Source organism: Panulirus ornatus, chromosome 23 (assembly GCF_036320965.1).
Source record: "Panulirus ornatus isolate Po-2019 chromosome 23, ASM3632096v1, whole genome shotgun sequence".
Lineage (NCBI taxonomy): Eukaryota > Metazoa > Arthropoda > Malacostraca > Decapoda > Palinuridae > Panulirus > Panulirus ornatus.
The window spans coordinates 14650234-14666520 of record NC_092246.1 but is presented as its reverse complement, the minus strand read 5'-3'; the positions used below and the strand labels follow the sequence as shown (position 1 = coordinate 14666520).

At 40.7% G+C, this 16287-nt stretch overlaps 1 protein-coding gene across 1 annotated transcript in view; it reads left to right on the top strand.

Annotated features, from left to right (window-relative positions):
• Positions 1 to 16287, top strand: part of LOC139756961 (glutamate receptor U1-like) — a gene marked incomplete at its 5' end in the record, with an annotated part of 52471 nt that overhangs the window by 30523 nt on the left and 5661 nt on the right. Inside the window, one exon of the mRNA XM_071676906.1 lies at positions 2459 to 2617. Coding sequence (XP_071533007.1) covers positions 2459 to 2617 — 159 coding nt within the window. The remainder of the gene's footprint in view (positions 1 to 2458; positions 2618 to 16287) is intronic.

Sequence of the window (16287 nt, the reverse complement as noted above, 5' to 3'; positions counted from 1 at the left end):
CCATTAAACAAAGACAAAAGGGATAAAGGTGAGTATTCAAACTACGGAGGCATAGCTTTGTTGAGTTTTCCCTGGAAATTGGATGGAAGGGTATTGATTAAGCGGGTGAAGGCATGTACAGAGCATCGGACTGGGGTTTAGCAGTGTGGTTTTCAGAAGAAGTAGGGGGTGTTTGAATCAAGTGTTTGCTTTAAAGAATGTGTGTGAGAAATACTTAGAAAAAAGATGGATTTGTATGTAGCCTTTATGGATCTGGGGAAAACATATGAAAGGGTTCATAGAGGTGTTTTGTGGAAGTTCTTAAGAATACATGGTGTGGGATATTAAGGTGCTAGAAGCAGTAAAATGTTTTTTCTTAATGATGTAAGGTATGTGTACGATTAGGAAAAGAGGAGAGTGATTACTTGCCAGTAAAGACGGTCTGTAGCAGGAATGTGTGTTGTCCCCATGGTTGTTTAATTTGTTTATGGATGGGGTGGTTATGGAAGTAAATACAAGAGTTTTGGAGAGAGGTACAAGTGTGCAGTTTGTTCGGGATGAAAGAGCCTGAGAAGAGTCAGTTGTTGTTCACATCAAAAGTATATGTATGCTAGTATGAGCGATGGTCAAAGGACATTATTAGCTTACGTGTTAATTGATAGGCGTGTAAAAGAGAGACTTTTGGATGTTAATGTGTTGACAGTGGGAGCTGGAGGGATGTCTCATCACTATCTTCTGGAGGCGGTGAAGTTTTGTAGAGGTTTTCAAAAACAGAAGCGAAAATGGTGGGAAGAGGAGAGTAGTAAGAGTAAGTGAGCTTGGAAGAAGATTTGTGTGAGGATGTACTCGGAGGGATTGAATGATGAATTGCAAAAGGTGAGAGCAAATGACGTGAAGGGAGTAGATGATGCATGGGATGTATCTAGGGAAGCCGTGATGGCTTGCGCAAAAGATGCATGCGGCATGAGAAAGGTGGATGGTGGACAGACTAGAAAAGGTAGTGAGTGGTGGACTTGACGAAGTAAAGTTGTTTATGGAAGAGAAAAAAAGTGGCGTTTGTACGATACTTACAAGGAAGGAGTGCAAATGACTGGGAGATGTATAAAAGAAGGTGGCAGGAGGTCAAGAGTTTATAAAGAGACCAAATAAGAGGTGGGGTGAGAGAGTATCATTAAACTTTACGGAGAATAAAAAGAGCATATGACAGGGTCGATAGAGATGCTTTGTGGAAGGTCTTAAGAATATATGGTGTAGGAGATTAAGATGCAAGAAGAGGTAAAAAGTTTTTTTCATCAATGACGTAAGGCATATGTACGATTAGGAAGAGAGGAAAGTGATTGCTTCCCAGTAAAGATCGGTCTGCGGCAGGAATGTGTGATGTCTCCGTTGTTGTTGGGGCGGTTCTGGAGGTAGATGCAAGAGTTTTGGAGAGAAGGGCAAGTATGCAGTCTGTTCGGGATGAGAGAGCCTGGGAAGTGAGTCAGTTATTGTTCACTGACGATACAGCACTGGTGGCTGATTCTAGTGAGAAACTGCAGAAGTTGGTGACTGAGTTTGGAAAAGTGTGTGAAAGGAGAAATTTGAGAGTAAATGTGAATAAGAGCAAGGTTATTAGTTTTATCAGGAATGAGGGAATAGTTAATTGGGATGTAATTTGAAAAGAGAAAAATTGGAAGAAGTGAAGTATTCTAGATATCTGAGAGTGGACACAGCAGCAAATGAAACAATGGAAGCAGAAGTGAGTCACAGGGTTGGGGTAAAATGTTTTGGGAGCGATGAAGAATGTGTAGATGGAAAAAAAACGTTATCCCAGAGAGCAAAAATGGATATGTTTCAAGGAACAGTAGTTCCAACAATAGTATATGGCTGCGAGGCATGGGCTACAGATGAGTTTCTACCGAGGAGGATGGATGAGTTGGAAATGAAATGTTTTAGGACAATACGTGGTGTGAAGTGGTTTGATTAAGTAAGTAATGCTTGCGCTCGGCCCTTACTTTTGCCCTGTTGGAATTGAAGTTATCAGCGTCTCTTGCCGACGTATCACAAGCTTTTTAACGGCATCTTGTGTAACAGAGTGAGGTAGTGCTTACCGGGATTTGTGTTAGATGTTAGTGTTATTCACTCCGGGCTGGGCAAACTTGTCTCTTTGGTGGTTGGATACTCACTTACCCTCGTCTCTATTCGGCGTAATGTAGGATACCATTTGTTGTATCACCAAGCAGTTGTATCAGTTCCATTGGTTCATTACTCCACTAATTCACTTTCTCACTCCTCCACACGAAACATTTCCCTTTTGAAGGAGAATCTTGTTCCAAAAGAGTCCATCATTTCCCTTCTCCTGTGTGGAGAGCAGCCTCGAGTCTGCAAGAGCCCCATAAAAGAGAACATGCTGTAATCTGATGATAGTATTTTGTGAGAAACAGAAATACACGGATGAATATGTACTGATCATTGCTTTTCTTTCCTAACGTGATGACAGATTTCTTCAAAGACCAAGTTTGGTGGTGACATCTGAACAGTTTGCCTCGCACAGACTGGTCATGGTGGACGATCCCATGGCTCCTGGTGGTAAGCGAGTTACCTTCGTGGGAACCATGGAGAAATTTATCAACTACCTCTCCACAGCGCTTAACTTTACGTGAGTTTGAAAGATGCGTTCATCACACGTCAATGCATTATTACCCTACTGAGTAATCAAGGAACGTAATCTTTGTTTCGACATAATGCTCTGAGGGTTGAATATAACTAAAGGTTAAGCAGTCGTTCAGGAGTATGAAGATTATTATAGTATGGATAGACATTTGTGATTACTTTTGAAAAGAGCCAGACTGACGACGAAATGTAAGTAACTTCTAGAAAATGACGATCTCACCATGAAAACTATTTGCTATATAAAGCGACAGTTTTTTAGTAAAGCATGAAGACAGAAAATAGAAATTGTCGCTTTTGTAATGCAATTTGAAGTTTATCTCATTTCAGCATGCATTCGATGCAAACAATCACCACTGGTCATTAGAGTTTAACCTAGTCCATCGATATGATTGTCTCATCAACGTAAGATAAAGTTGCAATAATACTCTAGGAGTTTTAAATAAGACTGTTATCAATAAAACTCCTAGATTATTATTGAAGAACCATCTTGCATTGAAGAGACAACTTTTGGATTATGCAACGCAGTTTTAGGCTCTGTACTTTGCAGTTGATATAGGTTGTTAAGAGAGAGAGTACAATGGCAAATGACAAAAATGATCCCTGGAATTTGAAATCTCACATATGAAGAAAGGATAAAAAAAAACTGAATTCACGCTCACTTAGGAGGTGGTATAAGGGGACTGATTGAAGTCTTTAAATGGGTGAAGGGCATTAAGAAAAGTAACATGAGTAACATGGCACCACTAGATAGGACAAGAATTAATGGTTCTGAATTAGAAGAAAATAGATTCAGGTCGGATGTGGGTTAATATTGGTTCGGAAATAGGGTAGTAGATTTATGGAACAAGTTGCCAAGTGCAGTAGTGGAAGCTAGGTCTTTAGGTAGCTTTAAACAAAGGTTGGATGTGTTTAAGGGGTTTAGACGGTTGATTGCAAGGTGGACAAACTTAAGACCTCCCTAGTATGGGCCAATAGGCCTCTTGCAGTGTCCTCGCTCCTTATGTTCTCATGTAATCCGCTCGGTTACCACAGGGTATTATAGCTCTCCGTCTCCTCCTAGCCTATGTCCAGAGAGATCCACCGTTACCTTACCTAACCTGAGGGGTAACATAGAGCCCCCACCCCCCCCACGACCCCCTCATTCTAACAAGTACTGGATGTTGATGACAGGTGCTGTCTCTCTAATTTAGATGGCTTTCAATATCTGTTTCCCCCTCCAATCACTTCAACTACTAATGATTTTCCCTCTATTCACTCTAATCTACCTTGTTAGTATCGTTCCATGCTTTCATTCATGACGTTTCATCCCACCTTCTGGTAAGTGGAGCGCGAGGCGGGGGCTTAGGGTGCAAGTTGCAGGTCCAGTGAAGTTCGTTTGATAGGACTGATACTCCCCAGTATTGCATCGTTACTCATATACTACAATAGCACGATGCAAACTTCCAGAGCGAACTAACATATTGTTGTTAATTACAAACAAACAGGCTTTCGGATTGCTGTAGTACATTATCAAACTGATAGCTTCTTCATCAAACGCTTTGCAGTTACTGGCCACAATTTCTCGCAGGACCTTCTTTCCTTTCGATATGTTGTCGTAGAGGTGTTCCTGTAGTAAACTTTAATGCTGCCAAGTTCGGGTTGTCTGTTTGCCACGAGACGCTGCTCTAACATGTTGTTCACAATGGTATCAAATTCAATATTCTTATATCCATTGTTAATCAACATTTACCGGACACACCGGGGTTCTTGCTGCAGAAGTTGCCAGGTTAAGCACACCTTGATCGCTCTCCTGACATATGCACAAATGACACTCCTTGTAATATTGAGTGCATTCACTCATTCCATATCAACTGACTGTTCTAAGTCTTCTATCTCATTCTTATATCTCCCGTGACGATGTGATAAATACACGAAAGTTAGCTTTTCCACGCAAAAGCTCCGAGGCTAGAATCCTAGCTGTTGGATATTCTGTGTTCTATGAAAGTGCGTCTTCATTGGTGCAATTTCCGTGTTCAAAAACCTACACGTTTGTAGAGTAAGGTTCTTTAGAATGCCACCTGCTGGTAAAGTGAGTCTGATAATTTTGACAGGTGTAAGACTCCGTTGCTCATGGATGTGTTCTATGAAAAAATAAGTTCATACGGACTACATTCTTCTATGTGTGTGTGTGCATATATATATATATATATATATATATATATATATATATATATATATATATATATATATATATATATATATATATATATATATATATATATATATATATATATATATATATATATATATATATATATATATATATATATATATATATATATATATATATATATATATATATATATATATATATATATATATATATATATATATATATATATATATATATATATATATATATATATATATATATATATATATATATATATATTATATATATATATATATATATATATATATATATATATATATATATATATATATATATATATATATATATATATATACCAACTCTATCATAACCGTTCTCCAGATCCTTAAATGCTACATACAAATCCATTTGCTTTTCTAAGTATCTCACATACATTCTTCAAAGCAAACACCAAATCCACACATCCTCTACCACTTCTGAAACCACACTGCTCTTCCCCAATCTGATGATCTGTACATGCCTTCACCCTCTCAATCAATACCCTACCATATAATTTACCAGGAATACTCAACAAACTTATACCTCTGTAATTTGAACACTCACTCTTATCCCATTTGACTTTGTACAATGGCACTATGCACGCATTCCTCCAATCCTCACCATGGGTCATACATACATTAAATGACCTTACCAACCAGTCAACAATACAGTCACCCCCTTTTTTAATAGATTCCAATGCAATATCATCCAAACCTGCTGCCTTCTCGGCTTTCATCTTCCGCAAAGCTTTTACTACCTCTTCTCTGTTTACCAGAAGGTATTAAGAATATATGGTGTGGGAGGCAAGTTGTTAGAAACAGTGAAAAGTTTTTATCGAGGATGTAAGGCATGTGTACGTGTAGGAAGAGAGGAAAGTGATTGGTTCTCAGTGAATGTAGGTTTGCGGCAGGGGTGTGTGATGTCTCCATGGTTGTTTAATTTGTTTATGGATGGGGTTGTTAGGGAGGTGAGTGCAAGAGTTTTGGAAAGAGGGGCAGGTATGAAGTCTGTTGGGGATGACAGAGCTTGGGAAGTAAGTCAGTTGTTGTTCGCTGATGATACAGCGCTGGTGGCTGATTCACGTGAGAAACTGCAGAAGCTGGTGACTGAGTATGGTAAAGTATGTGAAAGAAGAAAGTTAAGAGTAAATGGGAACAAGAGCAAGGTTATTAGGTACAGTAGGGTTGAGGATTAAGTCAATCGGGAGGTAAGTTTGAATGGAGAAAAACTGAAGGAAGTAAAGTGTTTTAGATATCTGGGAGTGGATCTGGCAGCGGATGGAACCATGGAAGCGAAAGTAAATCATAGGGTGGAGGAGTAAATCATAGGGTGGGTGAAAATCCTGGGAGCCTTGAAGAATGTTTGGAAGTCGAGAACATTATCTCAGAAAGCAAAAATGGGTATGTTTAAAGGAATAGTGGTTCCAACAATGTTGTATGGTTGCGAGGCGTGGGCTATGGATAGATTTGTGCGCAGGAGGGTGCATGTGCTGGAAATGAGATGTTTGAGGACAGTGTGTGGTGTGAGGTGGTTTGATCGAGTAAGTAATGTAAGGGTAAGAGAGATGTGTGGAAATAAAAAGGGCGTGATTGAGAGAGCAGAAGAGGGTGTTTTGAAATGGTTTGGGCACATGGAGAGGATGAGTGAGGAAAGATTGACCAAGAGGATATATGTGTCGGAGGTGGAGGATACGAGGAGAAGTGGGAGACCAAATTGGAGGTGGAAAGATGGAGTGAAAAAGATTTTGAGTGATCGGGGCCTGAACATGCAGGAGGGTGAAAGGCGGGCAAGGAATAGAGTGAATTGGATCGATGTGGTATACCGGGGTTGACGTGCTGTCAGTGGATTGAATCAGGGCATGTGAAGCGTCTGGGGTAAACCATGGAAAGTTATGTGGGGACTGGATGTGGAATGGGAGCTGTGGTTTCGGGCATTATTGCATGACAGCTAGAGACTGAGTGTGAACGAATGGGGCCTTTGTTGTCTTTTCCTAGCGCTACCTCGCACACATGAGGGGGAGGGGGATGGTATTCCATGTGTGGCGAGGTGGCGATAGGAATGAAAAAAGGCAGACAGTGTGAATTGTGTGCATGGGTATACATGTATGTGTCTGTGTGTGTATATATATGTGTACATTGAGATGTATAGGTATGTATATTTGCGTGTGTGCTCGTGTATGTATATACATGTGTATGGGGGTGGGTTGGGCAATTTCTTTCGTCTGTTTCGTTGCGCTACCTCGCAAACGCGGGAGACAGCGACAAAGCAAAATAGATAAATAAAATAAATAAATAAATATATATATATATATATATATATATATATATATATATATATATATATATATATATATATATATATATATATATATATATATATATATATATATATATATCCCTGGGGATAGGGGAGAAAGAATGCTTCCCACGCATTCCTCACGTGTCGTAGAAGGCGACTAAAGGGGACGGGAGCGGGGGGCCAAAAACTCTCCCCTCCTTGAAGGCTCAGATTAGGGTGTCTAAATGTGTGTGGATTTAACCAAGATGTGAAAAAAGGAGAGATAGGTAGTATGTTTGAGGAAAGGAACCTGGATGTTTTGGCTCTGAGTGAAACGAAGCTAAATGGTGAAGGGGAAGAGTGGTCTGGGAATGTCTTGGGAGTAAAGTTAGCGGTTAGTGAGAGGACAAGAGCAAGGGAAGGTGTAGCACTACTCGTGAATTAGGAGTTGTGAGAATATGTGACAGAGTGTAAGAAAGTAAATTCTAGATTGATATGGGTAAAACTGAAAATTGATGGAGAGATGGGTGATTATTGATGCATATGCACCTGGGCATGAAAAAGAAAGATCATGAGAGGCAAGTGTTTTGGGAGCAGCTGAATGAGTGTGTTAGTGGTTTTGATGCACAAGACCGGGCTATAGTGATGGGTGATTTGAATGCAAAGGTGAGTAATGTGGCAGTTGAGGGAATAATTGGTATACATGGAGTGTTCAGTGTTGTACATGGAACTGGTGAAGAGCTTGTACATTTATGTGCTGAAAAAGGACTGGAGATTGGGAATACCTGGTTTAAAAAGCGAGATATACATAAGTATACGTATGCAAGTAAGAGAGATGGCCAGAGAGCGTTATTGGATTACGTGTTAATTGATAAACGCACGAAAGAGACCCTTTTGGATGTTAATGTGCTGAGAGGTGCAACTGGAGGGATGTCTGATCATTATCTTGTGGAGGCGAAAGTGAAGATTTGTGGGGGTTCTCAGAAAAGAAGAGAGAATGTTGGGGTGAAGAGAGTGGTGAGAGTAAGCGAGTTTGGGAAAGAGACTTGTGTGAGGAAGTACCAGGAGAGACTGAGTACAGAATGGAAAAAGGTGAGAACAAAGGAGGTAAGTGGAGTGGGGGAGGAATGGGATGTATTTAGGGAAGCAGTTATGGCTTGCGCAAAAGATGCTTTTGGCATGAGAAGCGTGGGAAGTGGGTTGATTAGAAAAGGTAGTGAGTGGTGGGATGAAGAAGTAAGATTATTAGTGAAAGGGAAGAGAGAAGCATTTGGACGAGTTTTGCAGGGAAAAAATGCAAATGCGTGGGAGAGGTATGAAAGAAAGAGGCAGGAGGTCAAGAGAAAGGTGTAAGAGGTGAAAAAGAGGGCAAATGAGCGTTGGGGTGAGAGAGTATCATTAAATTTCAGGGAGAATAAAAAGATGTTTTGGAAGGAGGTAAATAAAGTGCGTAAGACAAGGGAGCAAATGGGAACTTCAGTGAAAGTTGCTATTGGTGAGGTGATAACAAGTAGTGGTGATGTGAGAAGGAGATGGAGTGAGTATTTTGAAGGTTTGTTGAATGTGTTTGATGATAGAGTGGCAGATATAGGGTGTTTTGGTCGAGGTGGTGTGCAAAGTGAGAGGGTTAGGGAAAATGATTTGGTAAATAGAGAAGAAGTAGTAAAAGCTTTACGGAAGATGAAAGCCGGCAAGGCAGCAGGTTTGGATGGTATTGCAGTGGAATTTATTAAAAAAGGGGGTGACTGTATTGTTGACTGATTGGTAAGGTTATTCGATGTATGTATGACTCATGGTGAGGTGCCTGAGGATTGGAGGAATGCGTGCATAGTGCCATTGTACAAAGGCAAAGGGGATAAGAGTGAGTGCTCAAATTACAGAGGTATAAGTTTGTTGAGTATTCCTGGTAAATCATATGGGAGGGTATTGATTGAGAGGGTGAAGGCATGTACAGAGCATCAGATTGGGGAAGAGCAGTGTGGTTTCAGAAGTGGTAGAGGATGTGTGGATCAGGTGTTTGCTTTGAAGAATGTATGTGAGAAATACTTAGAAAAGCAAATGGATTTGTATGTAGCATTTAAGGATCTGAAAAAAGGAATATGATAGAGTTGATAGAGATGCTCTGTGGAAGGTTTTAAGAATATATGGTGTGGGAGGCAAGTTGTTAGAAGCAGTGAAAAGTTTTTATCGAGGATGTAAGGCATGTGTACGTGTAGGAAGAGAGGAAAGTGATTGGTTCTCAGTGAATGTAGGTTTGCGGCAGGGGTGTGTGATGTCTCCATGGTTGTTTAATTTGTTTATGGATGGGGTTGTTAGGGAGGTTAATGCAAGAGTTTTGGAAAGAGGGGCAAGTATGAAGTCTGTTGTGAATGAGAGAGCTTGGGAAGTGAGTCAGTTGTTGTTCGCTGATGATACAGCGATGGTGGCTGATTCATGTGAGAAACTGCAGAAGTCGGTGACTGAGTTTGGTAAAGTGTGTGAGAGAAGAAAAATAAGAGTGAATGTGAATAAGAGCAAGGTTATTAGGTACAGTAGGGTTGAGGGTCAAGATAATTGGGAGGTAAGTTTGAATGGAGAAAAACTGGAGGAAGTAAAGTGTTTTAGATATCTTGGAGTGGATCTGGCTGCTTATGGTACCATGGAAGCGGAAGTGAATCATAGGGTGGGGGAGGGGGCGAAAATCCTGGGAGCCTTGAAGAATGTGTGGAAGTCGAGAACATTATCTCGGAAAGCAAAAATGGGTATGTTTGAAGGAATTGTGGTTCCAACAATGTTGCATGGTTGCGAGGCATGGGCTATGGATATAGTTGTGCGCAGAAGGGTGGATGTGCTGGAAATGAGATGTTTGAGGACAATTTGTGGTGTGAGGTGGTTTGATCGAGTAAGTAATGTAAGGGTAAGAGAGATGTGTGGAAATAAAAAGAGCGTGGTTCAGAGAGCAGAAGAGGGTGTTTTGAAATGGTTTGGGCACATGGAAAGAATGAGTGAGGAAAGATTGACCAAGAGGATATATGTGTCGGAGGTGGAGGGAACGAGAAGTGGGAGACCAAATTGGAGGTGGAAAGATGGAGTGAAAAAGATTTTGAGTGATCGGGGCCTGAACATGCAGGAGGGTGAAAGGCGGGCAAGTAATAGAGTGAATTTGATCGATATGGTATACCGGGGTTGACGTGCTGTCAGTGGATTGAATCAGGGTATGTGAAGCGTCTGGGGTAAACCATGGAAAGTAGTGTGGGGCCTGGTTGTGGAAAGCGTATACGTATGTAAGTAACATGGCTAGAGAGCGATATAGGGTTACGTGTTAATTTATAGGCGGCCAAAAGAGCGAATTTTAGATGTTAATGTGCTGAGAGATGCAACTGGACAGATGAGGGGAAAGTGAAGACTTCTAGAATGTTGGGGTGAAGAGAGTGGTGAGAGTAACTGAGGTTGGGAAGGAGACTTGTGTAGGGAAGTATCAGGGGAGACTGGGTACAGAATGGAAAAAAGTGAGAACAAAGGACGTAAGGGGAGTGGGGATGTATATAGGGAAGCAGTGATTGCTTATGCAAAAGATGCTTGTGACATGAGAAGTGTGGGAGGTGGGCAGATTAGAAAGGGTAGTGAGTGGTGGGATGAAGTAATAAGATTATTAGTGAAAGAGAAGAGGGAGGCATTTTTCCAGGGAAATAATGCAGAGGACTAGGGGATGCATAAAAGAGTTCAGGAGAAAGATGCAAGAGGTGAAAAAGAGGGCAAATGGGAGTTGGGGTGAGTGAGTATCATTAAATTTTAGGGAGGATAAAAAGATGTTTTGGAAGGAGGTAAATAAATTGTGTAAGACAAGGGAAAAATGGAAACATCAGTGAAGGTTGGAAATGGGGAGGTGATAACACGTAGTGGTGATGTGAGAAGGAAATGAAGTATTTTAAAGGTTAGTTGAATGTGTTTCATGATAGAGTGGCAGATATAGAGTGTTTTGGTTAAGGTGGTGTGCAAAGAGAGAGGGTCAGGGAGAATGATTTGGTAAACTGAGAAGAAATAGTAAAAGCTTTACGGAAGATGAAAGCCAGGAAGACAGCGGGTTTGCATGGTATTGTAGTGGAGTTTATAAAGAAAGGGGGAGTCTGTAATATTCACTGGTTGGTAAAGTTATTTAATGTATGTATGACTCATGGTCAGGTGCCTGAGGATTGGCGGAATACTTGCAAAGCGCCATTGTGCAAAGGCAAAGGGGATAGAAGTGAGTGCTCAAATTGTAGAGGTATAAGTTTGTTGAGTATTCCTGGGAAGTTATACAGGAGGGTATTGATTGAGAGGGTAAAGGCTTGTACAGAGCATCAGATTGGGGAAGAGCAGTTTGGTTTCGGAAGTGGTAGAGGATGTGTAGATCAGTTGTTTGATTTGAAGAATATATGTGAGAAATACTTAGAAAAGCAAATGGATTTGTATGTAGCATTTATGGATCTAGAGCAGGCATATGATAGAGTTGATAGAGATGCTCTGTGGATGGTAATAAGAATATATGGTGTGGCAGGTTAGAAACAGTGAAAAGTTTTTATCAAGGACGTAAAGCGTGTGTACGTGTAGGAAGAGAGGAAAGGTATTGGTTCTCAGTGAATGATATTTTGCGGTAGAGGTGCATGATGTCTCCATGGTTGTTTAATTTGTTTATGGATGGGATGGTTAGAGAGGTGTATGCAAGAGTTTTGGAAAGTGGGGCAAGTATGCAGTCTGTTGTGGATGAGAGAGCTTGGGAAGTGAGTCAGTTGTTGTTCGCTGACGATACAGCGCTGGTGGCTGATTCGGTTGAGGTACTGCAGAAGCTGGTGACTGAGTACGGTAAAGTGTGTGAAAGAAGAGAGCTGAGAGTAAATGCGAATAAGAGCAAGGTTATTAGATGCAGTAAGGTTTAGGGACAAGTCAACTGGGAGGTAAGTTTGAATGGAGAGAAACTGGAGGAAGTAGAGTGTTTTAGATATCTGGGAGTGGATTTGGCAGCAGATGTAACCATGGAAGCGGAAGTGAGTCATAGGGTGGGGAGGTGGCAAAAGTTCTAGGAGCGTTGAAAAATGTCTTGAAGGCGAAAATGTTACCTCGGAAAGTAAAATTGGGTATTTTTGAAGGAATAGTAGTTCCGACAATGTCATATGTTTGCGAGGCGTGGGCTATAGATAGAGTTGTGCGGAGGAGGGTGGATGTGCTGGAAATTAGATGTCTGAGGACATTATGTGGTGTAAGGTGGTTTGATCGAGTAAGTAATTAATGGGTAAGAGAGATGTGTGGTAACAAAAAGAGCGTGGTTGAGAGAGCAGAAGAGGGTGTTTTAAAATGGTTTGGTCACATGGAGAGAATGAGTGAGGAAAGATTGATAAAGATAATATATGTGTTAGAGGTTGAGGGAACGAGAAGTGGGAGACCAAATTGGAGGTGGAAAGATGCAGTGGAAAAGATTTTGAGTGATCGGGGCCTGAACATGCAGGAGGGTAAAGATATGCAAGGAAAAGAGTTAATTGGATATATGTGGTATACCGGGGGCGACGTGCTGTCAATGGGTTGAGCCAGGGTATGCGAATCGTCTGGAATAACCATGGAAAGTTTTGTGGGGCTTGGATGTGGAATGGGGAGTTGTGGTTTTGAAGCATTATACATGACAGCTAGAAACTGAGTATGAACGAATATGGCATTTGTTGTCTTTTCCCAGTGCTATCTCGCACATATGCGGGGGGAGGGGGCTGTCATTTCTTATGTAGCCGGGTGGCGATGGGAATGAATAAGGTCAGATAGTGCGAATTATGTACATATGTATATGTGTATATGACTGTGTGTATATATATAAAGTATACGTCGATATGTATAGGTATATCTATGTATGTATGGTATGTATGTATATGTGCGTGTGTGGACGTGTACGTATATATATATATATATATATATATATATATATATATATATATATATATATATATATATATATATATATATATATATATATATATATATATATATATATATATATATATATATTTTCTTCTTTTCTTTCATACTATTCGCCATTTCCCGCGATAGCGAGGTAGCGTTAAGAACAGAGGACTGGGCCTTTGAGGGAATATTCTCACCTGACCCACTTCTCTGTTACTTCTTTTGGAAAAAAAAAAAAAAAAGAAAAATGAGAGGGGAGGATTTCCAGCCCCCCGCTCCCTTCCCTTTTAGTCGCCTTCTACGACACGCAGGGAATACGTGGGAAGTATTCTTTCTCCCCTATCCCCAGGGATAATATATATATATATATATATATATATATATATATATATATATATATATATATATATGTGTATATATATATATATATATATATATATATATATATATATATATATATATATATATATATATATATATATATATATATATATATATATGTGAGGAAAGATTGACCAAGAGTATATATGTGTCGGAGGTGGAGGGAATGAGGAAAAGTGGGACACCAAATTGGAGGTAGAAAGATGGAGTGAAAAAGATTTTGTGTGATTGGGGCCTGAACATGCAGAAGGGTGAAAGGAGGGCAAGGAATAGAGTGAATTGGATCGATGTGGTATACCGGGGTTGACGAGCTGTCAGTGGATTGAATCAGGGCATGTGAAGCGTCCTGGGTAAACCATGGAAAGCTGTGTAGGTATGTATATATGCGTGTGTGGACGTATGTATATACATGTGTATGTGGGTGGGTTGGGCCATTTCTTTCGTCTGTTTCCTTGCGCTACGTCGGAAACGCGGAAGACAGCGACAAAGCAAAATATATATATATATATGGTAAACAGAGAAGAGGTAGTGAAAGCTTTGCGGAAGATGAAAGCCGGCAAGGCAGCAGGTTTGGTTGGTATTGCAGTGGAATTTATTAAAAAAGGGGGTGACTGTATTATTGACTGGTTGGTAAGGTTATTTAATGTATGTATGACTCATGGTGAGGTGCCTGAGGATTGGCGGAATGCGTGCATAGTGCCATTGTACAAAGGCAAAGGGGATAAGAGTGAGTGCTCAAATTACAGAGGTATAAGTTTGTTGAGTATTCCTGGTAAATTATATGGGAGGGTAATGATTGAGAGGGTGAAGGCATGTACAGAGCATCAGATTGGGGAAGAGCAGTGTGGTTTCAGAAGTGGTAGAGGATGTGTGGATCAGGTGTTTGCTTTGAAGAATGTATGTGAGAAATACTTAGAAAAGCAAATGGATTTGTATGTAGCATTTATGGATCTGGAGAAGGCATATGATAGAGTTGATAGAGATGCTCTGTGGAAGGTATTAAGAATATATGGTGTGGGAGGAAAGTTGTTAGAAGCAGTGAAAAGTTTTTATCGAGGATGTAAGGCATGTGTACGTGTAGGAAGAGAGGAAAGTGATTGGTTCTCAGTGAATGTAGGTTTGCGGCAGGGGTGTGTGATGTCTCCATGGTTGTTTAATTTGTTTATGGATGGGGTTGTTAGGGAGGTGAATGCAAGAGTTTTGGAAAGAGGTGCAAGTATGAAGTCTGTTGTGGATGAGAGAGCTTGTGAAGTGAGTCAGTTGTTGTTCGCTGATGATACAGCGCTGGTGGCTGATTCATGTGAGAAACTGCAGAAGCTGGTGACTGAGTTTGGTAAAGTGTGTGAAAGAAGAAAGTTAAGAGTAAATGTGAATAAGAGCAAGGTTATTAGGTACAGTAGGGTTGAGGGTCAAGTCAATTGGGAGGTAAGTTTGAATGGAGAAAAACTGGAGGAAGTAAAGTGTTTTAGATATCTGGGAGTGGATCTGGCAGCGGATGGAACCATGGAAGCAGAAGTGGATCATACGGTGGGGAGGGGGCGAAAATTCTGGGAGCCTTGAAGAATGTGTGGAAGTCGAGAACATTATCTCGGAAAGCAAAAATGGGTATATTTGAAGGAATAGTGGTTCCAACAATGTTGTATGGTTGCGAGGCGTGGGCTATGGATAGAGTTGTGCGCAGGAGGATGGATGTGCTGGAAATGAGATGTTTGAGGACAATGTGTGGTGTGAGGTGGTTTGATCGAGTAAGTACCGTAAGGGTAAGAGAGATGTGTGGAAATAAAAAGAGCGTGGTTGAGAGAGCAGAAGAGGGTGTTTTGAAATGGTTTGGGCACATGGAGAGAATGAGTGAGGAAAGATTGACCAAGAGGATATATGTGTCGGAGGTGAAGCTTTCCTCAATCATTCTCTCCATGTAACCAAACCATTTCAAAACACCCTCTTCTGCTCTCTCAGCCACACTCTTTTTGTTTCCACAAATCTCTCTTACCCTTACATTACTTACTCGATCAACCCACCTCACACTACATATTGTTCTCAAACATCTCATTTCCAGCACATCCATCTCCTGCGCATAACTCTATCCATTGCCCACGCCTCGCAACCATACAACATTGTTGGAACCAATATTCCTTCAAACATACTCATTTTTGCTTTTCGAGATAATGTTCTCGACTTCCAAACATTCTTCAAGGCTCCCAGAATTTTCGCCTCCTCCCCCACCCTATGATTCACTTCCGCTTCCATGGTTCCATCCGCTGCCAGATCCACTCCCAGATATCTAAAACACTTCACTCCCTCCACTAGACTCGACCCTCAACATTACTGTACCTAATAACCTTGCTCTTATTGACATTTACTCTTAGCATTCTTCTTTCACACACTTTACCAAACTCAGTCACCAGCTTCTGCAGTTTCTCACATGAATCAGCCATCAGCGCTGTATCTTCAGTGAACAACAACTGACTCACTTCCCAAGCTCTCTCATCTACAAAAGACTGCATACTTGCCCCTCTTTCCAAAACTATTGCATTCACCTCACTAACAACCCCATCCATAAACAAATTAAGCAGCCATGGAGACATCACACACCCCTGCGGCAAACCTACATTCACTGACAACCAATCACTTTCCTCTCTTCCTACACGTACACATGCCTTAAATCCTCGATAAAAACTTTTCACTGCTTGTAACAAATTGCCTCCCACACCATATATTCTTAATACATTCCACAGAGCATCTCTATCAACTTTATCATATGCCTTCCCCAGATCCATAAATGCTACATACAAATCCATTTGCTTTTCTAAGTATTTCTCACATTCATTCTTCAAAGCAAACACCTGATCCACACGTCCTCTACCACTTCTGAAACCACACTGCTCTTCCCCAATCTGATGCTCTCT